The 24,323-nt window shown below is 35.8% G+C and overlaps 1 protein-coding gene across 2 annotated transcripts in view; it reads right to left on the bottom strand.

Moving 5' to 3' along the window:
* KLHL20 (kelch-like family member 20) overlaps positions 1-24,323 on the bottom strand; it is a 44,441-nt gene that overhangs the window by 3,899 nt on the left and 16,219 nt on the right. For both annotated transcript variants that reach the window (XM_004688491.2, XM_012729238.1), the window contains 8 exons: positions 17,679-17,837; positions 16,832-16,926; positions 14,297-14,412; positions 9,749-9,932; positions 7,803-7,946; positions 3,736-3,869; positions 2,721-2,929; positions 1,041-1,147 (listed from right to left, as the gene is read on the bottom strand). In XM_004688491.2, the coding sequence (XP_004688548.1) occupies positions 1,041-1,147; positions 2,721-2,929; positions 3,736-3,869; positions 7,803-7,946; positions 9,749-9,932; positions 14,297-14,412; positions 16,832-16,926; positions 17,679-17,837 (1,148 nt within the window). The remainder of the gene's footprint in view (positions 1-1,040; positions 1,148-2,720; positions 2,930-3,735; positions 3,870-7,802; positions 7,947-9,748; positions 9,933-14,296; positions 14,413-16,831; positions 16,927-17,678; positions 17,838-24,323) is intronic.

Genomic DNA, 24,323 nt, shown 5'->3' with positions numbered 1-24,323 from the left:
AGTGGGACTGCTGGGTCGTAGGGAAGCTCCATGTTTAGCAGTTTGAGGAACCTCCAAACAGTTTTCCATAGTGACAACCATTGAAATTTTACCTGAGATTTGCAAAGAAACCCAACTTATTGAAAAACTCCAAATTGGTTGGAAAGTAAAATAGTTTTCTTAGAAGGTAGTATTTAGAATTAAGTATAGATATAAAGTTCATCAACTCACAGTATTAATATATGTATTAAGTTTGAGAACTGACTATGTATGTATTTGACATTTTAAGTTCCTGTCATGTTTAAGAAACTTTGGTCATATATTAGATCATCTATCATGTTAGTTTTATGAACCAAGTATAAAGTATGTGACAATTTAGACATGATTTTAAGTTTAAAGCTTCAGAGAATTTGTTAAATTTGTAAAGTTTTTGAATATTAAATGTTTATGGATTTACAAGAACTGTTAGAAGGATTTATTAATTAATAAATGAGAAGCAAAGTAAAATAAATTTATAAAAAGTTTAACATTGTAAATTATTTTAAATAAGGTATATCTACCCTGCTAAAAGTGACAGTTAAAATTTATTAATTTTTAAATAGAATATTTCACTAAACTTTAAAAGCCTAAGAAGAAAGATCAGTTTTAAAATATTTATTTCAAAAAGTAACTTCAATTTGTTTTTCCTGTCCCACAAAAACACCAAAAAGAGGTACTGACAGATTACACCAAAGATCTAGCAGGCTGTAATTCTAACTCAGTTGCTAACGTGCTTAAGCAAGTCATTTTATTTTTTGAGCCAGTGCACATTCAGCTGAACATGATGGGGCTAGTGATTTTTCTTCCCCGCACCATCTGTAATTATAAAATTGTACTATTACAAAGAAAATAATTTTGTGAAATGCCTGCCACTTAAGAATAATGAAGTCAAAATAAGACATCAACTATAGGTAACTTTAAGCCCTATTGAAGTAATGCAAGAGGTAATGAATATGCTGACCATCTTCACTTTGATTTTCAAGTAAGCAATGAGCTAATGTGCAGTAGTGTTTAAAGCTTACCTCCATGTGTTGGCATCAGGATCAAAAACTTCAATGGTTTTTAAATACGTTGTGCCATCAAAGCCTCCTACAGCCATAAGCTGTCCATTTACCACCGCCAGGCCAACCTACAGAACCAAAACAGTGGCTGTTGAAGAAACCAAACCATCATTGGGGAAGATCAGATTGGTTTCTAGATAAATCTGTTTAATAAAAGAATTCTTTATGGCCGTATAGTCTGGTTTACTTGAATACAGAAGAAAAAAAAATGAACAGTCTTTAAATTATGGGAGCTACAAAATGACTATATTCGATTAGAATATTTACAGGGCTGAAAATTTCCTTAAATTTTAGGAAAAGAATTCACTGGAAGTAAGCGTGAATATCCAGACTGTTCTCACTTCTTTTGCTATTTGCCTGTTTTAAACTGTCACTGAAATGACCTTTTTAAAATACACCTCTAATCATACTGGCACTATCCTTGAATGACCTTGTAAGCCTCCCTAACATCTAAGTTTAAGATCCTTATTATATCATTTGGGTAGTCCAGAAATCCAGACTAACCCATATTTTAGTTACACTAGCTATTATGTCTGATGCTACGGTAATACAGGATAAACTGCTAGTTCTAGGAATATCACACACGTGCACATTTTTCCTGGTTGGTGTCTCCTATTTATAGAAATTTCTTTCATGCCTAGCTGACACCTGAATTACTCTGGCCTTTTCACTACTCCAAAAGCATGAAGCATTTTGTCTAATAAATGCACCACTGAGAATCTAGCTGTATACAATTCCATTACCTTCATTAAACTGGGAACGCATAAGGCGGAAGCACGCTATACTTTTGCTTTCCCAACAATCAGTAGGAACCTAATAAATATTAGCTAAGTGAGTGGAAATATAATCAATAAAATACAGTAGTGAAAACAAGTGTAATGTGACCAAGAAGCTCCAAGATAACCGTATGCTTTATATGCTTTGACTTAGGGATGTGTACCAGTGGTGTTCCCGAATTTGTGCAAACCAGAAGTCACTCCCTTTTATCCTCAGATTATGAAGTCTTAAGCTACTACTGGGTTCTCCCATCTTTTGTCTCTGTCCATCTTTTGGATGTTGATAGAATCATTGGTTTATGTGTTACATTTCTCTCTAGGTTCAACATCCTATGACATGAAATTTGTAGTAGAGTACTCTGGGAGTCTCTTGAAATTCAGGTCCTCATGATCTAGAGAACATGATCTAGGTAAGTCTGATTTGGCTTCTAGAGCTGAAAGAGAGCAGTTTGTGGAGACTGGAGGTAGGTTCAGATGTGCTTCTTCCAAAATATGTGTACTGGTATGTCAACTACTTGGAATATCATCTAGAAATGTAAGGTAAGAATATTTACCTCTAACAGATATGGGTGAGTCTACTATCAGATACAGATATACACGGATGAAATTAGACAATGTAGTAGATAAGAGAGGAAGTTACCTTTCAGGAAGCAATTGATACCAGATCAATCATAAAAGAAACAACTTTCAGATTACAGATATTATTGGATATAAGACATCTAACTACTTGAAATAAAAGCAATTAAATTAATTTTTTCCTAGTAGAAGTAGCAGTGTTTGTTTTGCATTAACAGGGTACCTCCTCACTGACCCAGACCCTTACTTGATACTTATTTTTCAAAGTTCTCAGGAGGTGGGCACTTACTCCACTACGGCGGGATGTCATCGCCACCACTGGAGACCACTGGTTAGTTCTGGGGTTGTATCTCTCAGCACTGCTAAGCTCTGTAGTATCATCTCTCCCTCCCACAGCATAGATCATGTCCTGATACACTGCACAGCCTAGATGTTTCCTTCGGGTGCCCATAGGGGCGATGGTGTGCCATCTATTTTCCTGAGGATTGTAGCGCTCCACTGCAGGGCAAAGAAAAACCAGTCAATGACTACTTTTCCTCTCCTTTAGCTTTCTTCAGTCATCAAACACATATTTTCAACAAACAATCTGATATTTCCTTCTGGGAAGGACTTGTATACCTTTCAATGCTACCACTACAGTTCCACCAGGGTCTTGTTTCTTTAGGTAAGAATGGTGGGCATGGTATCAAGTTATAGTTCTGGCTGGCCTGCCTCATTAGGTGACTTGAGGCCTCCCTCTCTTTAAATCTTCAAATGAGATGAGCAGACTATATGATCTGTGAACACCCTCCTAAATTAGTTATTTATCATCATATGCAGAAAATTTCCACATTTTTGCATTCCTCTATGTTTCCACTAGATTCCAAGCTACTGAAGAGGAAGACAGGATAAGATAATGACTCATGTGAGTGCTTCATTGACAATATGCTTAGGCAAAATAGCTATTATTCTAAACATAAACCAATTTATAACAATGTTTTTATTCATTGTTAAAATATAGATTTTTTTTAAAGAGATGGTTGGGAAGGAAAGGAATAAAATAATATTACGGTTATAGCTTTTATTTGGAATTCCCAGAAACTTAGAAAGTAGCAGGAGGAAAAAAAAAAGGATGGGAATATATTAGAAGATGATGACTATAGAAGGAGCTGAAGAAAAGCTAATAGTTACAACTTCCTAGAGGGAAAGTAAGTTTCCTAATAAATTATTGGATAACCTGAAGTTTTTAATACTCCTTGTAGGAGACTCTTCTAAGGGAAATATGCCGCTTTTGGGGAACCAGACCGACTGTGGAAGGGATTAACCTGTGTTGAGTGGAGATGTCCCGTCAGAGCCACCTACAGCATATAAGAACCCTCCTAACACAGCCACGGCCACGCCCAGTCTTCTGGTGCTCATTGAAGCCACTCGAGTCCACTTGTTCTCCTTTGGGTCATACCTGCAGTGAGAGAAACCAAAGACTGCATGCATGCTTTTATTAAGTGAAGCCTTTCATAAGGTAGGAAATCATGCTAAATATATGTTAAATATGTAGACTGCTTGGCCAAATGCAGAGGGAATCTAACATTTTAGTTATCAGGAAAAGAAAGTCTTAAAATTGTGTCCAGTGTCCACCATTAAGCTATTTTTTATACTCTGACATGATGCTGGAGTCAAAATTCTGCAAGCTGCATTTCTCCTTTGCCAAGTTGGCTCCCTATTAGATTCTGCCAAAAGGAAGGCCTAGATGTTGGCAGCCTACAGAAGGATTTCCCTAGAGATTTCTGTCTGCTTGCTACCTGTCAGTGTTATCTCAGCACTGGTCCTCCATTATGATTATACCAGTTAATCTCAATTTCTAGCCTTTTTCTGGCACTGCTAAAACTAGTCATGTCTTGTTTCTCTTGGAGGTCTTAGTTGCAGCTCTGTGAGGCAACTTCTTTGAGTATCTGAGATGATAGTACCAGTGTTCCAGTTACCCAGTGTTGTATAACAAATCGCCCCCAAATTCAAAACAATAGCAATTTTACTAACTCTCATATTTCTTTTTTTTTTTAAAGATTTATTTTCTTATTCATATAGAACTGGGGTACAGGCAAGAGGTGTAGGTGTGGTGAGAAGATTCACCATAGACGGAGTGGGGGAGCAGAACAGGCTGACTGACAAGTACACTGTTGAGGGGAGCAGCGTGCGGGTCAGGAGAGGTCTGCCCCACCATGTGGATCACCTCCTAGGCGGGCAGGGATCGAACTCATGTGGAAGTGGCTTTAGCTTCTTAGTGCAGTGCTTTAACCCGCTGCGCCAACAGGGAGGGCTCTAACTCTCATTTTTCTATGGGTCAGGAATTTGGAAAGGGCTTCATAGGCAACTCTGGCTCAGGTCTCTTATGTGGTGGCTGTCAAAATCATGGCAGGGACCGAAACAGCAAGGTGCTGAAGCCACAGAAGTGGCTGGGTATCTCTTCACATAGCCCCAGGACATCCCAGATAGGCTTCCTGTCAGCGTGGCAACCTCAGCATAAGGCTTCAAAGGTGAGTGCTCCAAGAGATTACTGTTTAGGATGTACTGCCTTTTAAAACCTAGCTTCTCGGCCCTCCCTGGTGGCGCAGCGGGTTAAAGCACAGCACTGAGAAGCTAAAGCCACTTCCGCATGAGTTTGATCCCTGCCTGTCTCGGAGGTGACCACATGGTGTGGCAGACCTCTCCTGACCCGCCCGCTGCTCCCCTCAGCAGTGTACTTCGTCGTTCTGCCTGTTCTGCTCCCCGCTCTGTCTCTGTTGAATCCTATCACCCTCCACATCTGTGGCCTGTACTCCACTTCTGTATGAATAAATAAACAAATCTTTAAAAAAAAAAAACAAACAAAAAACTAGCCTCTCAAGTTACATAGTACTACTCCTCTCATGCTCACACCAGTTCAGATTCAAGGTCTCTCAGTGAGAAGTATTAAAGTCAAATCGCATGAAAAAGATGTGCGATGGCAGGTACTGCTGTAGTAGTCATCTTTGAAAAATACAATCTCCTCAAGTCAGCCAGGCAGCTACTCCCCCAGAGGTGTGAGTCAGTGTGAGAATACCTTCTCTCAACTTAGAGAGACCTTCAGCAGCAGGCAACACAGCTGCTGATGGCCTCACTCTGTGGTGTCTCTTTCTTAAACTTCTAGGGTCTAATAACTATGATTTTTTTTTAAGATGTATTTATTTGTGCATACAAGAATGGTACAGGTCAGAGGTGTGGGGTGTGAGAGGATTCACCAGAGACAGAATAGGGAGCAGAACAGGCAGATCTACTTAAGGACACTGCTGAGGGGAGTAGGGGGTGAGACAGCGTCATAGTGCTTTGCTTTAAACCCTTGTGCCACTAGGGTGAGCCCTCTAATAACTATGTTCTTTCCTTGGTTTTCCCAGTCCATTTATTTCAGTGTCCTCTCTTCATTTTTATTATCAGCCTTTCAATATCTGTTAGCTAATTTAAACAATTTTAAATTCTCTTTACTAAAATAATTGGCATGGTTTGTTCTTTTTTTTTTATTGGCCTTAACTGATTAATTACTAGCGACAGATGCAAATATGACCAAAATTAGTTGGAATAATGTTTGGGTATTTTACTAGGTAGAAAATTCTGTTACTATATTAAGTGTTCTATAGCAAGCAATATCAATATTACAGTTGAAATATAAAGTAAGTAATACATTCTTAAGAAGCAAGTGAGAAGGACAGCACATACATATGGGAAAACTTCCAAAGAGATTCTAATAATGAATTAATTTACAAAGATGAAAGAAACAGAAATATAAATTTGGGTGAATCAGAAATCCCGAAGAAAGGCTATGATTAGTTGGTGAAGGTTTGAATAAGGCTTATCTTTTATTACTTTTGGAAAATTCTCAAAAATTCTCTCTCTAAATATTGCTCCTGTTCTCTTGTTCTCCCTCTCCATCACTCTAGAACTTCAATTACATGTATGTTAGGCTGCTTATGTTTTATAAATTTCTTTCCAGTCCGTTTTTCTGTTCTGTTTGGATATTTCATATTAATTGGCCTTTGAGTTCATTAACCATGTTCTGCTATGTCTAGTCTATTTCTGTTGTGCCCAGTTACCCTCATTCAATGAGTTCTTACTTTTAGATGTATTTTCAGTTGCAGAATGTATTTTAGTTTTAGACTCCAATTCTATACTAAATTTTTCAAATTTTTTTTTACCATTTTTTAATCTTTTCCTCTGCGTTATCTAATATACTTATACTTTTGTAAGTCTTTTTCGCACTCTAAATGTGGATCATTTCTGTCTGCCTCTGTGGTCTATTTTCCTCTCAATTATTGTTGGGACACCGTTTTCTTTTTTTTCAGATGTGTCATAATTGTTATTGTATGATGGACATTATAACAGGGTGATGGAATCCAATGCCCTCATCCCTCAACACACACACACACACACACACACACACACACACACACACACACACACACACTCACTCACTCACTCACTCACTCACAGTCACACTGCCCTGTATTCATTTTTTTCTGTATGAGGCAGATAGGGTAAAATGTTGATCACCTTAGTCCAGTCAGGAATTGAGTTTTAGACCCCTTCCCTAGAGAGGATTTTGTCTCCTAAGCACTGTAAATGGCATGAAAATTCCTCATCCTGGTCTCCTCGTATCCTGTGCCACCTCAGTCCAATCCCATGGAGGAAACAGAGGTACGTACATTCACAATGTCATATAACTAATTGCTAAAACTCATCCATTGATTCTTAGCTTTTTTTTAATCTAGTGCTGCTTTCCTGAAGGAATGTGGAGATTTAAAAAAATTGGCCTGTCACTGCTATGCTAAGAGGAAGTCCTCTTACATAGTTTTTAAAGTGGAAAAATAGGTTTCTTGACAGAGATAAAAGGGAACTGGCATAACTTACAGGAGCTACCTGTAACTTTATTTAAGATGGAATTATGTTTACAACTTAAACATGTCAATTCATGTAAATGCTATTTCAAAAATTCTGAAGCATCATGAAAGGGTGAGGTCTTTATAAAATCTATTAAATGAATATTACTACTTTAATCATTTCCCTGGAGGAAGTCTGGGCAAAGTCACTCATTAAGTACACTTCAAGTAGACTGGGGAAAAAAATCAGAATAGATTTCAAAAGTGGTACACATGACATCCTATGTAGCATGTAACTTAAGGTATGTTTCCAATACTTTGACTTTAGGCTCAATTGGTGTAATGCATAGTTTTCATCTTCTAGACTGTACACTCAACTGCAAACTCTTTGCTTAAGGCCTAGGAGAAACCCACTGCACAGTGGATCCCCTACTATCCTAAGCTGGTTCTTTTAAAGACTCTTCTATAACCTCTAGAAGTAACTGAGAATAACTTAAAAAAAATGTCACCTCTCAACAATGTTGAGGCAAGACACACCATCCTGGCCACCCACGGCATAGAGAAAGCCTCCAAGCACGGCCACACCGACACTTGTCCTGCAGGTGCTGGTGGGAGCTACGTCGCTGCTCCACTGGTTTGTTTTGGGGTCATACCTGCAAAGAACACATCAAAAGCAGAATGTGTATTACACAAAGTTTGCCGGTTTGTTTCCATTTTTTGTAAATCATTTTTACATGCAAGTTACATATGAATGTATTTCCTTTTAAAAATAATTTTAGAATGTTATAGATAAAACTAATGCTTGAGTTCCACGCAAATTCTAGTCTCTTCCCATTTTGATTTAGTAGTATAATATTCAAGTCTTTTCAGTAAAATAATCTTAAGCAGGCATAGGTCTATTCATGCATATATTTCTTACATGAAAGCATGTTTTCTTTACATAAATAATAATTGTATTGTTTGTTCACTCAAAATATTTTAAAATAATTTTTTATATCTTTCATATCATTGTGTATTACCCATAAAATTCCCACCACCAGTTTATCCATAAGCCTCTTCATCATAGTCCCTCATTCTTTTCTCTCCCTGTTTTGATTCCTTTTCTTCCGCCTCCCTTTCAAAATGTCTCTTATTTATGATTGTCTGCTAGTTATTATTACTATTGTTACTTTTCTCCTGATCCCTTATTTGGTTGCACTATATTCCTCCTGTAAGTGAAACCATTTTTTTTTTCCTTCTGGATTATTTCACTAAGAATGATCCCTTTTAGCTCCATCCACATTGCTGCAAATGAATAGCATGACTTTCTCTTTTTTGATTGCTAAATAGTATTGCTTTTGTGTATATATACACCACATCTTCTTGATTTAGTTATCTATTTTTGGGCATTTGAGTTGTTTCATACCTTACCTATTACAAATAGTGCTGCAATATAGGGGTTGCAGGTGTCCTTTTGAATTAATGTTTTTGTGTCCTTTATGTAGATTCCTAGTAACGGAATTGCTGGATCATTTGGTAGCTCCTTTCTCAGTAGTTTGAAGAACCTCTACACAGCTGTCCATAGTGGTTAGAACAGTTTTCACTTCCATAAGCAGTGTAGGAGAGTTCCTTTTCCTTTGCATCCTCACCAACATTTGTCATTTCCTGCTTTTTTAATGTGTGCCATTCTCACTAGTGTGTGGTGGTATCTCATTGTGGTTTTTATTTGCATTTCCCTGATTTTTAAAAAAGATTTATTTATTTATACATACAATAACTGAGGTACAGGCCAGAGATCCAGGAGGGTAGTGAGAGGATTCACTAGAGACAGAGTGGGAAGCAGAATAGGCAGATCTATTGAAATACACTGCTGAGGGGAGCAGTGAGCAAACAGGAGAGGTCTAATATGCGATATGTGGGTCAACCCCCTTGCCAGGATTGAAGTCCATGCTTCAGTGGCTGCAGATAGCTTCACAGTGCTGAGACTTAACCCCTTGAGTCACCAGGGAGGCCCCTTATAATATTTTTTAAATTTTATTAGGTGTGCTCCTTTTTATAACTTCTTGATATAAAAGCATGATTTACTTATTTTCCCATCTTTTGTATTTTCAAATGAATGCATGTATATTATGATAGATTTGCCTTAAAATACCTCTGTTGCATTCCACACATTTTGATATATGGGCCAATTGTCATTAAGTTGTAAATATTTAGTCACTTCCACTCATTTCTTTATTTAACTCATCACTTTATTTTGAATTATTCATTTTAAAACACTTGTATGCAGCTGATCCATTTAAAAAAATTTCTAGCTACTCAGTCTGTACCTCTAAATCTTCAGATGCTATAAGGGTTACAGATAAGTACCTGCCTGTCATGCTGAATGGATTGGTTAACAGCTAGTGCCATAGGTGCAGCAAAAAAGCAGCAAGTTACATTTGTGAGTAGTAGAGAAACAATTTCAAGTAAACCTTACCTTTCAACACTGTTGAGATAAGAGGATCCATCATGGCCTCCTACTGCATACAACAAGTCATCAAGAACACTGACCCCAACTCCACATCTCCTTTTGCTCATTGAAGCTACCATTCGCCATTCACTGGCCTGTGGGTCATATCGTTCAACACTGGAAATAGCGTCTCCACTGCACCAACCCCCAACTGGGAAAATAACAGAAATGGTCAGATACCTACTTAAAGCATAGACTCTAGCACTTACTGCTAACCTAAATTTTTACCTAATACTTAGACTTTTCTAAAAGCAGGTCAAAATATAAGTTACTGTACTGGGATTGTTGGAATTTTTACTTACTTTCCCAAATACATTAGTATTAGTATTTTATGGAATATGGAAAGGACACCAATTCAAATCAAATTGGGAAGTAATATGGTATTCAATGACAAGAATGCAAAACTTGTTCAGTGAGAAAACTGGGGCTTGAGTGTTGCCTTTATTAGATATGTGATCTTGGGGATATTCCATAGACTACTTATTTACAGAATAAGGAATAAAAATAAAAAAGTTAAATGTACTCTTATTAGATCCTCTTATAACTGAAAATAATTAAAATTCTTATGATGTATATAACAAAATATTTTGCTTCCTATTTAATCTACATTCTGTGCTGACTCTTACATTATCCAGCATGACACTTAAGATCAGAAAACATTTAGAAGAATTCTATTTTCTATAGTTAGTGCTCAGAATTGCAGGTTTAAATCAAATGCTGTAAAACTTGTCTGAGTACTCCATGAAAACAAATATGATTACGGCAGATACATTTGTTATTTTTCAGACAATTTATTTTAATTTTAAATGAAAGATAGGTTCTGGTGCTTAAAAAATTAATTAAAATTATATCTTAATCTCAGAACATCTGAAAATGAGTGTTTTCTAGGAGGGATCTCAGACTAAAACGGGAATAAAATTTTTAACCTTCTAGCTGGATCTGAAAACTTACTTCAAATCTCAATGTGCTGTATACTTTTTATTTTTTATATTTTAACTTTTGAATCAGAATAATTAACACTAGACTATGGCAGTTTTTATGTATACTGTTTTGGTTCAATTTTAATTTTGTTCTAGGATATATGCCAGGAGTTTCAATATCAGAGAAAACATCCTAAACTAGAAAATTAAGATTGCTGCAAAATATGAGGATCATAAGCATTTGAGATGAACAACTTAGTCATTATATCTTAGGCACAATTTTATAATGGCGCCATTACAGTTAGTTTTTTATTGGATTACTGGATCCAAATCAAATTACTACTTCATAAACAGTTTTCAATACAAGAAAAAAAAATAGTCCTTTAGGGCATTGAAATCTCTCCTATGACTTATGGAGACAGGAAGAGTAAAGGGTTTATTCAATTTCACTGCATCATGGTGATTTTGCATGCATTATGATTTCCCAGACTACAGGTGACAGCTTCATTGAAACATATCTACAAGCTAAGTACACTGTACTTAGTAAAGTAAGTGTACACATAGTCCTTGCTACAAGGACTCTCAGTTTATCAATGTACCTAATGGAAAACTGATAAAAAGGGAGACATGTATTTTATATGTGCAAGATAATAACTTTAAAGGAATTATTTCAAAAAGAGAGCCAATCAAAAAGTGTGACAATGAAGGTAAGGCTGATTGAAACCGGGGCAAAAACCAAAACCAAGAATATCAAACAAAACAAAAACAAAAAATTGTTAAGCATTAAGAAGCTTAGTGGAAAGTAAGAGCAAAAGCCATAAAAAGAGGCACCAAAAGTAGTTAAATGCTCCTGAGTGAAACAACTCCTGGGAGATTAGAGATCTTATGCTTCCAGGGTTTATTTTATTTCCAGAGTGATGAATAAAGACCCAATTTTCCAAAGCTAAGTGAGAATTGGTGATATGGGATTCCAAAGATAATAAAAATAAATTGCAATGAAAGCCAAAGCAAGTTAAGGATTAAGTTATAAGTTGTGACAGAGGGTCAAGGTCTAAAATAATGTAAATGAACTGTACCACTCAAGTCTGGAGCTAAGATCTGGAAAACATAACACGACTGACAAAGCAGGGAAAACCAGTATCAACTGTAAGGGAAAAGATCTAGTGATTTTTTGCTGCAGATGAAGTTAGAAATCTTGATGGCATAAAACAGGTGATAGATGAATTAACTTCTTAAAAAAGATTTATTTATTTAGGCACACAAGAACTGGGGTACAGGCCAGAGGTACGGGGAGTGACAGGATTCACAAGAGACAGAGTGGGGAGCAGAACAGGAAGATTTACTGCAATTAACTCTGAGGGAAGCAGCAGAGGAGACAGGAGAGGTCTGCTGTGCCATGTGGATCAGCTCCCTGACCAGGGATCAAACTTATGCTGTGGCTGCAGATAGCTTAATAGTGCTGCACTTTAAGCCCTTGTGCCACCAGGGAGGCCCCTAACTTTTCTTCTTATTATTTTTGTTAATAAAAATTTCTATATGATATGTGTATTCACTTCTATAATCAGAAAAACAAGTTGTCATTTAAAAAATAGGTTATTGTTTATATATAAAGTGACACAAGTAATCCATAGTTGCTACAGGCATATGCTTATGATTTTCCTTTCCAACTAATCACAGTAGGCTGATTCTAAACACTCACTAGTGTCCCTCAGGATCACAGCATGCAATTAATCTTTGTTGAATACAATACTGCTAAACATTATGGAAACTAAAAAGATAAATAAGAAATGGCCCTTAGCCTTAAGCAGGAGTTTGCACTGGAGAGGTAGATGCGAGTCTGTGTGCACAATGGAGAGTCTACATCCATAGTACAGTGGGGGGTGGGGTGGGGGTGGGGCCGAAAGCAGGGCTTAGGCCAGAGGAAGAACACCAGAGAAGATCAAGGCACTCAGAGTCAGAGAGAAAAACAGTGCACTCATAAATAGGGGAACCTGAGAACAGCGAAGTCTTGTTGACTGCTGGTGTGAAGTTTGTGAGAAGTGATTATTGCCTTGAGCTTGGGGCACCAGATGTAAATAGATGGAGTCTCAACTGGTGGGAAGGGCTAGACTGGCTCACCTGCCTCACCCCCATGGAGGGTCAAAGCCAAGATAACAATAAAATGGTATAGCACCTCTAACCAAATTCAAAGCACCTGGGCCCTAGTAGCAGAAGTGAGCACTGTAGGGCAAGGATCTGTATTTGAGAGGCAGAAAGTTACAAACTCTGGTCTAAATTCTGCAGTAACCTCCTTATACCCTACTGCTCTTACTGCTCTCTTCTACCCACTGTGGCATTAGTGTTTTGGTCATCTGAACAGTTGTAGAGGCTTCAAGCTATGAAGCCTCTATGGATCCCAGGTAAATAATCTAGGATTATATCCTGCAACCTTTGAACTACATACAAGGTCAGTGTATCAGGATGAGAAAAGAAAACTCTTTATTTCAACCTAAAAATGAAAAGATAGGAACATACCCAAAAGGTGAAACAAAAAAACCTGGAAGAAGTCTCAATCGAGCAGATCTGTGTAACTTACCAATGAGGAATATAAGGTAACAACTATAACTATGTTTGCTGAAATAAAAACAATGATGAACAAAAGCAGGAATATAGTAAGGATAGAGTGAAGATGAGAATGCTTCAAACAGATAATGGACCTAAGTAATGGCATAATGGAACTAAAAAATACGTCTACGTTCAAGAGCAGACAAATATAGATAGTTGATAAATCAATGAACTTGAGTGCACAGTAGTGTAGAACACATAAATAGACCAGCAAAGAGAAAAGAGAATAAAAAGGAAAGCAAGCATTGTAAGAGCTCTTTAAAAAGAAATAATATCCACATAATTGGGTGTTCCAGAAAGAGAAGAGAAAGACATAGAAAATTTATTCAAAGAAATAATAACTGAGAATCTCTATAATCTCCATATATCCTGATCTAAACCCCAAAGAATCCCCCCAAAATAATGTCAAGCAGACTTACCCCAAGGCATTATTATAATCAGTTACAAACTAGTGACAAGGAAAGAATACCAAAAGTATCCAGAGAAAGATTTACATACAAGGAAACACAACTAGTTCATATATGGACTTCTTAGTGTAAACTTTACAGGCAAGAGGGGAATGGTAGTAGATACTCAGAAAAATATTTCCAATCTAGAAAACTTTCTGTCCAGACTATCATTCAAGACTGAAAGAGGGATAGGGGACTTTACAAAAAAACAAATATTAAAAGAGTATGTCACATTAAACTGGTCGTGAAATAAGTACTAAAGGGAATATTATAAAATAACAACAAGCTTCATATAGAAGTAATAGACACCAAAATTACACAATGTAGAGGAGGAACAGAGTAAAAATATGGACCATAAGAATGAGTTTGGAGATCAACCCAGTCAATAGGTCACAAATACAGACCATCAAACACAAACCTCAATGTAATCGTCAAAAAAAAAGTCACTAGAGGTAACATACAAGACAATGGAAATGAAACCCAAGCAATACATAAAAGTTGTCAAAAATATTCAGTTTGGTCACGGTATATTGGTCACAGACCTGCAAAAAGTACTTCTCCACATCGAATAGGTTTCCGTGGTCTAGTCCTTGGTCCTTGCATTAGTGGTCGTTCTTGAGGCAATAGGAGGTAATTTTTAGCCTCATCTACCAAGTCCCTGTGAAAAAAATTCTTTATTTCAAATGTCAGAACAACATAGTCAAACCCCAATAAGGTTCAGGAATATGTAAGTGGACAAAGGAAGCCAAGCATAAATCAAACAAAATCATGAATGTCAGTCAACATTGAGTCACAAACAAGCACTAAGTGCAGGTAAGTCACAGTATTTATATCATGACTTCATATTCTTGAAGCAAATTTTGCCTAAAACTCAACATGCTTGGAGCCAACAGTAACTTATGGGAAATTAAAAATTACAACACAATTACCAACTGCTAGTAATTAGTAAGTAAACAGTAACAGTAAATAGTAACTAAAATAGTTATTCCTCTCTAGTGAATTTTATTAGATTCTGCACAACGGGGACAAAGCAGCATCTGTCATGGCACTATATATTTGATACAGTAAAGTGGTAAAAATTGGATTGCTAAAAAAGAAACACTGTATCCTCATTTAATATTAATTTTTATCTGGCACTGTAATGAGTAGTTATGCTCAACAAATCTGCTGTGGAAGAAAAGATTTCTTCTCTTTTGTAAGTTACTTTATGAGACGAACTTAGTAAATTACACTTGTTAAATATAATGCCCTAATACAAACTGGGATTTAGTGCCTTAAGCAAATTTAGTCTAATACTCTTTTCTCTTTCTACTTTGAAATAGTTTAGAAAACTATAGTATATTTTCATTTCTCTAAGTTATTTTATGTAACAAAGAATGATTTATTACTGGGCTAGTCCTAGATATGACTCAATGTATTTTTCAATATATGGCTTTGCAAAGTTTACTTCTAAATAAATTTACCCTAACTCCCTCCTCCAACACCCACCCCAAAGCCCCAAGAAATAACCAAGAGTTTTTTCTAGCTTTCTCAGCCTTAAAAACAAAAACTGATCTAATACATTTTAATAAAATTAAAATAATTTTAATCAAGATATTCAGGGATTCCTTGAAAGTGCACTATTAGCAAGCCAATACAAAATTAACAAAAATACAACTATGTACTAGAACCTGTCTTAAGGGCTTAATAGATATTAACTCTTTTAAAATCCATCATAGCCCTCTGGAGTAAGTACTATCCACAAACCTACTTTATAGATGAAGGAACTACAGAAAGAGACTTGCCTAAGGTCACACAGCTAATGAATGGAGAGGTCAGGATTATCAGGTAGTTCCTTCTCTTACAAGTGATTTCATAAATACTTTGCTTCCAGGATCAATATAATGTGATTTACATATTATAGAGGAGTGTACATAATTTACATGGTTTTCTTTCTGCTATTAACAAATCTTTAGGGGAATATTAACTGATACTTATTTTCTAATTTAAAAGATAAACTTTTAATATCCCTTTCAATAATAGTTCCTGCTAAAAAGGACCAGCTTCAGTTTATAGAAAATGCTCTACCCCTAGTTCTAGAGATTCCTGATTCTCGAACAAGTTTCTTTAGCTACCCGGAAACTTAAAGGTCAATGTAGTTTAAAGGTCAGCGCATTGGTAAAAGCAATTTATTAAATTTGATACATATTACAGAGATATTCCTATAAAATAGGTATTTTGTTTATTTGCTTTGTAAAAGTATTTAGAGTTTCTTTCAATCAAAAAATGTTATGAAACTGCCTCACTAAGCTCTAGGTGAAGTTGATCCATAGCTATTTTAGGAGTTAGGTGTACTTTTTTATTTTAAAGTTTATTTTTTTTAAAGATTTATTTATTTATGCATACAGAACTTGGGTACAGGCCAGAGGTGCAGGGGTAGTGAGAGGATTCACCAGAGACAGAGTGGGGAGCAGAACAGGCAGACTGATGAAATATACAGCTGAAGGGAGCATTGAGCAAGACAGGAGAGGCCTGCTGCACCATGTGGATCACTTCCAGGGCTAGGGATTGAACTCATGCTGAAGTGGTTTTAGCTTCTTAGTTCTGTGCTTTAATTCCCTGTGCACCACCAGGGAGGGCCCCATAGGTACACTTTTAACTCTGTTCATAATCTTAGAAAACAAGGGAGGACCTATTTCCTAAATGGGCATATGTGATGGAATGAAAAAGTATTCCTGACATACTGACAGAATCAACAGCATTATTTATTTCAAGAAAAAAATATTAGTAGACTCGCCTCGTCAAATTCAAGCTTGCATTAAAATCTTAGAAATCTACCTTTTTATTGCCACTTCTACAACAATAAGCATCACACATAAAAAACTAATGAAATGGGACACTGGAAGTTGGTCCTTTATTCTTCCATCTCTTCCTTTTAACCCTAGCCCAGAAGAAAAACCTGTTAAATACTGCCTGAGTTCAGCACTAAGAAATACAATTTTTAGAAAGGAACACAAATAAGGGAGAAAATAGGAAAATAAAAGGAGGAAAAATAAGTGCTTAGTTGTTAATTTTTTCCCACCTAGCGTCATCCATACCTGCATTCTTCATCACTTTTAATGAGGGGGTCGGATCCTACAGTGCCCACCAGGAACTTGGGACTGAGCAGGGGCAGGCGAACATGCTGTAGTACCTATAAAATAACAAACACTATTACAGGCATGAACTCATGTCTACAAGATAATTAGGAGAATAAATAACCTTTGATCCCCTATTGTGTTTTCAATTAATTTGGCATTTAATTTATTAATGGATTAATTAATAATGAAGAGCGAGAGAAAGTCATAAGTACTAAAACTAAGTTAAGTTTATTATAACCATCAATTCAGCAATTAGAATGATCAAAAAAAGCTGAAAGTACATGAACATCACTTTAGATTGTTGCTTTAAGCTTTCAGTTCTTCTATAATAGCTTATACAACTGGATGTTCATTAATAGTCCAGAACAATATCCTGCTAAATTGTTAAAGGTTACTGTCATAATAAGTGACCACTTAATGCCCATATCATGCTTCTCTAATTTTAACCATATGGTGTGGTTTCTAAGACACAGGGAAGGGAAGCATGATAATCACCATCCTTGCTTTTGCTCATTTTGTACTATTTATGTTCTGATGTGTGCTACTGCCTAACCCTAGAGTTGATGCAAAACAGTAAGGAAGCAAAGGAGCAAAACATTCAGAAAGATAAATATTGAAAAAGCTTCTGATCACATATTTCCTTCATTTTTAGGAAACAGATGGGCAATCTTACAGTAATTTTCTCACTTTCTTACAGTCTAACGTAAGGAACAGTGATGACACTTTTTTTTTTTTTTTTGCTAATCAAAATACGTATTACTTCATTCAGTATAAAGCAGTTACTTAAGAAATATTTGTATCATACCTGGGGTAACTGAGGTCGTCTTTCTTGAATACTGTATTTGACCCAGGCCATCACTGCATTGAACACCTGTTCTTCACTTCGGACATTTAGTTCATCACTAGATATTATATCAATGAGTTGATTGGCTGGAAGTAACATAAATTCTTCACTTTCCATCACCTGTTAAAAGACAGGTAAAAGACACAGCCCTGTGATCGTATTTTTTATTTCATTATTTTTTCTTCAGGGTTATTTGGCAACCTATTCTATAATGGAGCTGATGTTCAAAACAGTATCAGATAAACAAACAAAAAAGGGAGCAAGGATAGTAGATAGAGCACAGAAAAATTTTAGGACATTGACACTACCCTGTACAATACTACAATGGTGGATACATGTCATTATTAGACATCTGTCAAAACCCATAGAAGGAACCGCCAAGAATGAACCTAATGTAAATTCTGGACTTTGGGTGATAACGACAAGTCAAGCCAGGTTCACAAGTTGTAACAAATGTACCACTCTGGTGTGGACAGCAGGGAACACTGTCCCTCTATGGATATGGGGGTACATAGGATCTCTGCTTTCTGCTGTGTGTTATATACCTAAAACTGCTTTCAAAAGAAAGTTTATTAGTTTTGAAAATGAGGAACAAGAGAGTACAGAGGATATAATTAGAATTCAAAAAGCAATTCTAATTCAAGCAATTTAAGAAATATTATATTCTTTACCCAAAAGTATCAAAACAAAATTTATACTGAAAATAAGCAAAACTAACTTACCAAGTTTTATCTCCAGGTATATAAAAGGCATATTATAAAAAAAGAAAAAATAGGAAAGTTTTCAGAGGAAGAAGAGTAGCCTCTCAAAGGGCCAGTCCAGGGCAGAAATACCAACGGACCAGTTTTATAAAAAAAAGAATTCGGTGTCAACAATTTCACAAGCAAGAATGAATGTAATGAGGATACAGTTAGACCCATGAAAACCTTTGAGGCCCAAAGCACTGCAAAATACAGATTTTTAAGATCTTGGGATTTGTGACTATACTGCACAAGAAGGTAGTACTATTACTGCCATTTCAACTTATGGGTAAAAGTTAAGTAATCGGTGCATTCAAAGCTTCTCAGTGATAAACTTATGTTTATCATTATTAGATATAATCACCCATCTGTTCACACATACATTCCTGATACATACATGATATAAAAATATCTGAATGAGAAATCCTCTGGGGTTCATAAAATCAGACAGGAAACCTGTGAATTTTAGCTAATGTTGTTTAGCCTAGGTTACTGACAAGTCAGTAAGATACAGAGGTTGCATTTTCTCTCTGTGATAGGTTGTCAGATTTAGCAAATAAAAATACAGGTTTTAAAACTTGCTGTTTATCTGAAATTTAAATTTAACTGGGTAGTCTGCATTTAATTTGGCAATCCTATGTGGCCAAGTTCAGGGCCTACCTTCAAAATGGTGTGTGCTGGCCTTCATAGCAGGCAAAATATTGGGTATGGCTGCTTCTTACTTTCCTCTAACTTCTCTTTTCTTATTTAACACAAATATGGTATTTTTGTGAAGTGCCTGAATATTCTTTTGGATATTGTCAGAGCATAATTCTTCTCCCCAACTTAGTGATTATAAATCAGAAGTGATATAAATATCAATGATCACCAAGTTTAAATTTATGAAAACTCAACATGATTTATTATGAATCACTCACAGGAAACATGAGGTTGCGAGATATGAAAATCTGTGTGAGAAAATACTTGTTTGGCACTAAGAACAAAGAGTAAAAATAATGCTTCGGTAAGTCTGGTTAAAATGTCACTTCTCCTTTTCTCATCCACAAGAAAATGATATTAATGACCTAGTATTAAGACAAATCTAGCATTGAAGTCTATCCTTGAGTTAAATAACTAGGTTAAGAAAATAATACTTCTAAATACTGATCTGTAGTTTTCTTTTAGAACCTGAGGTTTTGATAGCAGGGTGATTATATTCTCATAAAATGAGCTGGTAACCTTTCCCTTTCTTTCTGAAAGATTTTCTGTAAGATTAGTATTAAGATCAGTATTATTTCTTCCTTAAATTTAAAGAGAGGTTTTAAAATTATGAATTCAGGTTCCTTCACAGATAGTATTATTCTAATTTTGTTTCTTCTTGAATATGTATTTGCAATTTGTGTTTTTCAAGCAACTTTTTCCATTCTATCTCAGTTGTTAAATTTCTTGGCAAAATCTTGTTCATAATGTTCTCTATTATCTCTTTTAATTCTAAGGAATCTGTAGTGGTGTCCTTTTTTTATTTCTGATAAAAATTGTGTCTTCTTGCTCCCTTTTTTATTGATTAATACAGATAGAGGTTCATCATTTTTTCCCCAAAGAACCACTGATTTTTGCTCAAAATTTTATGCTCTTCTTCTTTCTACTCCCTTTGAGTTTAATATGCTCTTCATTTGCTCATTTACAAAAGTAACCACTGAACAAAAATATAAGCCTTCCTATAGGCAAAAGGAAGTTAAAAGAAAAAGCAGCCACTATTTAGAGAAAGAAATACAGTAAACTAGGTTAGACATTATTTGTAAAACATATGACAGAGTTAAGAACAAACATCAGTGATAGCAATAAATAAAAGCTAATTTTAGTTGCCTATTTAAGTGAAAAAATGTCCAGTGACTCATAAAGTACAACCTAATACCATGTAGATTAAAAAAACAGCTAAAATATGATGCCGAAAGGTAAAGGGATGGGCAAAGAGACATCAGACAAATAGAAACAACTACTACTGCATGATCAAAAATAATTAAGCAGAGATGAAAAGTAAAATATTGGGGAGAGGGGAGGTTGTAACATACATTAAACAAAACAAAACAAAACAAAACAAAAAGGCTATCACTGTTAATACTGAGAGAAATTTAAAACATTATGGAGAAATAAAGACCAGAGATCAAGTAGAAAGATGAGCAAATGATATTTAAAAACTCTTAAAGCAGACCTTAAACATATGAAATATATTCACTTTTAAAAAGAAGTGCAAATTTAAAATCACAGTGAGATTCTATTTCTTGTCTATCAACTTGGAAAAATCCAAAAGGTTGACAATATAGTTTCTTGAAAATAATTTTGAAAAAAACAGTAACTCATTTAATACTGGTTGGAATGGTTCAATCCCTACAGAGGGCAATTTGGTGATGTTTGACAAAATTACATGTGCAATTATCGTTTAGCTCTCAATACCATTTCTAGGGATTCATCTGGAAGACAAAACTCCAATGATAGCAAAATATTTATAACCAAGGCTAACCACAGCAGCTCTGTTCATAATGGTAAAATATCGAATACTGTCAAAATGCTCAAACGTAAGAGACTGACCCTGGTGCCAGAGACAAGCTCTAGTACATTCACACATGGATACAAAGCTGCTGTGAAGCCTGAACAAGGGGGCTCTCTCTGAACTGATATGAAATGAATTCCAGAATCTCTTAAATGACAGAATGCAATAGAGTACAGAATGCTGGCTTTTGTGCAGGAAAAGAAATGGAAATTAAAAAGAAAAAAAATGTATCTGCTAATTTTTGCAAAAGGACAGGAAGGATAAACCAGCCTAGAAAGTATCCAGACTCTAATTCTATATGTATAATTGATTAGAATCAATTGATTATCACTTTGAGCAAGGAAAATTCTTTTACAGCAGAATTAGATAGAAAAAAGTTAAAAAACAATCATTTTGTGCCCACTCCTAAATATGTCTTTGGCAAAAGGATGGTTTTTTAAAAAAGATTTATTTATGCATAAAGAACTGGGGTACAGGCCAGAGGTACAGGGGCAGTGAGAAGATTCACCAGAGACAGAGTGGGGAACAGAACAGGCAGACTGATCAAGTACACTGCTGAGGGGAGCAGTAGGCGGGTCAGGAGAGGTCTGCTGTGTCTAGTGGATCACCTCCAGGGCTGGTACTGAATTCGTGCTGAAGTGGCTTTAGCTTCTTAGTGCTGTGCTTTAATCCACTGCGCCACCAAGGCAGGCCCAGGATGATTTTTTGAGTGGGGTTCTGAAGGCTGTATAGGAGAGTATTTTGAAAAAAGGTATTTATATGTAAACTCTCTTAAGATTCCTCACTCATTGGTGGCACAGGGTAAAGTCCGAGGCTATCAAGCTATCAGTCACTGCCAGCCAGCTATTGCAGCATGAGTTTGATCCCTGGCCAGGGAGTTAACCCATTCCTGTCTCACCTGCTGTTCCCCTAAGCAGTGTTATTCCAGGAGATCCACTCTGTCTCTGGTGAATCCATTCATCCTCCACCCCCCCCTGCCTATACCTGTTCTTGTATGCATTAAAAAAATAACAAAAACTTAATAACAACAACAAAAAACTATTCACTGCACTAGAAGATCTAAGCTCTGTGTCTTTTTTGTGGAGAAAAAATTTTAACTTGCACACCTATGTTGATGTGTCTTCCTTGGCAAGCTCATCTATTGATCTTCTCTTTCCCCAACCTCTCATTATAAGCTTAACTATTTAAGAAGACATCTGAAGTTTTGTGGGGTTTATTCATGTGTTAGTCAGTTTTATGGGGTTTATTCATGTGTATAGGAGGTATACATGTAACTAGTACACTTTTTTAAACTTTTCTTAATCTATCTGCTTCTTGCTTGTCAGCCTAGAAGAATCAAAAGGGCTGGCTGTAGGCTGATTTCCTTTGTGTCTCAGACTCCCAAATCTCTGTCCATTATATACAAAGGCATGGAATGATGAAATTGCTCTTTTCTCTAAATCTGACTGGTAGGAGAAAATATTGTTGAAGCTAGCTTCTTGGGTGTTGTGTGATTGTTTTAGCTTTAAGAGTTTCTTTCTTGTGACAATTCATTGGTTTTCATTGCTCCTAAAAGACTTGACTCTGGCTCCAAAAAAAGGCACTGTCTTCCCAGTCTTTTCTTTGTTTTCCTTGATATTTTATTTTCAGGATCTTTTTTCTTAGAATTGAGATCTGGTTGTGTTTTGTTCACATTACATATTATGTGTTGTTTTATGTTGTGAGGTTCAGGTAAAGGCCTTCTACCTCAAGGTACTGTTGTTCTGTTCTATTCCATGGGTATCGATTTGGGTTCCAGGATCTTCCCCCGAAGTTGTTCCAGACGATGTCTGGAAAAGTTCCCTTCCTCCCCCATCCAAGGCTATTTTTTGTACTGTCACTATAAGAAGGAAACATATTAATGTGCACTTAGATAACAGTTATTGCTAAGCAAATCTTGAAAGCCAAAAAGCTACCAATATTGTTGGACATGGGTCAAACATTTAAAAACCAAGAGAGTTCTAGTCACCTGAAAAAGAAATCTCCATTGGCAGGATGAACTGGCTACAGTTCTGGTTCTAAGAGATCCATTCCAAAATAAAAAATCTGCCATTCCAAAATATACCTTTGGCAAAAAGATGATTTCATGGGATGGGTTCTCAAGGTTCAGAGATTGCTTTTGAAAAAGACATTTACATGTAAACAACTGTGTACTGCCAGAACTTAATCTACTAATGTCTTTTCTATGGAAAAGGCAGAACTTAAATCTGCCTACCTTTGTTTACTGTCCCTGCCTAGACAAACTCCCTGGCTCATTTTACCCCCTTTCCATCTCCAGCCTCCCTTGTTTTAATGTTGCAAGTAACTATTTTGGTAGGTCTTACTCATGTACACAGGATATATACATGTTATTATTAAACTTTTTGATTTATTTTCTCACCTATAGACAGTTGTCTGATGAAAAGAACCAAGAGGGTTATGGGATAATTGTTGTGCTATAATAATAGTAATTGATTCAGGCAGAAATTACCAAAGGATGCTAAAATCTGAGTGAAAGTTTGACTAGAACAGGATAATTACATGGATTCAAAGCACTTCTCCATAAAAGTTTTCTTAATTACAAAAGGAGAAAAAAATAGGAGGCAGTTTGGGGGCTTCCATTAACCAAGTGATCAAAAACACACTGAAGGGTTCAGGAACAAGGAAATATGATACAAGCAAATTTTTCAGAGAAAAAATTTAGATAATGAGAAAAATAAACAAATATGGTAAGATATTAACAACCTAAAGAGTAAATAAGGTTTCTTTTCCCCTATAATTTCTTGTAAATTTGAATTTTTTTGAAATTATTTTTCAGTCTGGAAGGTTAAACACAAGTATCTAGTTTATACATATATTTAATTGCACAAAAGGGCAAGTATTCTTTCAAACGTTTATTTTACATTTGGATATCTGTTTTATGCACATTGCTTAGTCATACCTTGTCCATTTTCTACTGTGCTTTTCATATTTTTTTCTTATTTGAATTAGTATGAATTTTATGGGAATTAGTGTTTTTTTTTAACCAGTTGTGAAAGTTCCAAATATGTTTTCTGAGTTTGATGTTGACTTTTTTTGACTTAGCTTATGGTGCTTTTTTATTATTTCTATTTATAGCAATTTATTATTTATCTATTTGCTCTTTAGAACAAAATTTAAAAATTTAAATGCACTTCTTTTTATGATTTATGGGTAATAACCTGGTTAAATTTTTAAGTCACAGGTAAAGTACTGACTTAATTACGATGTTGACAACTCCTAAACTTTAACCTCAGCCTTACCTTCCTTCTAAGACTCATATAAACAATTGCAAGCCTCAAACTGACTATATATCTACAA

Source organism: Condylura cristata, unplaced genomic scaffold, assembly GCF_000260355.1.
Source record: "Condylura cristata isolate star-nosed mole 26May11 unplaced genomic scaffold, ConCri1.0 scaffold00024, whole genome shotgun sequence".
In the NCBI taxonomy this organism is placed as follows: Eukaryota; Metazoa; Chordata; class Mammalia; order Eulipotyphla; family Talpidae; genus Condylura; species Condylura cristata.
Note: the sequence above shows the minus strand (reverse complement) of the source record. Positions and strands in the feature narration are given on the sequence as shown.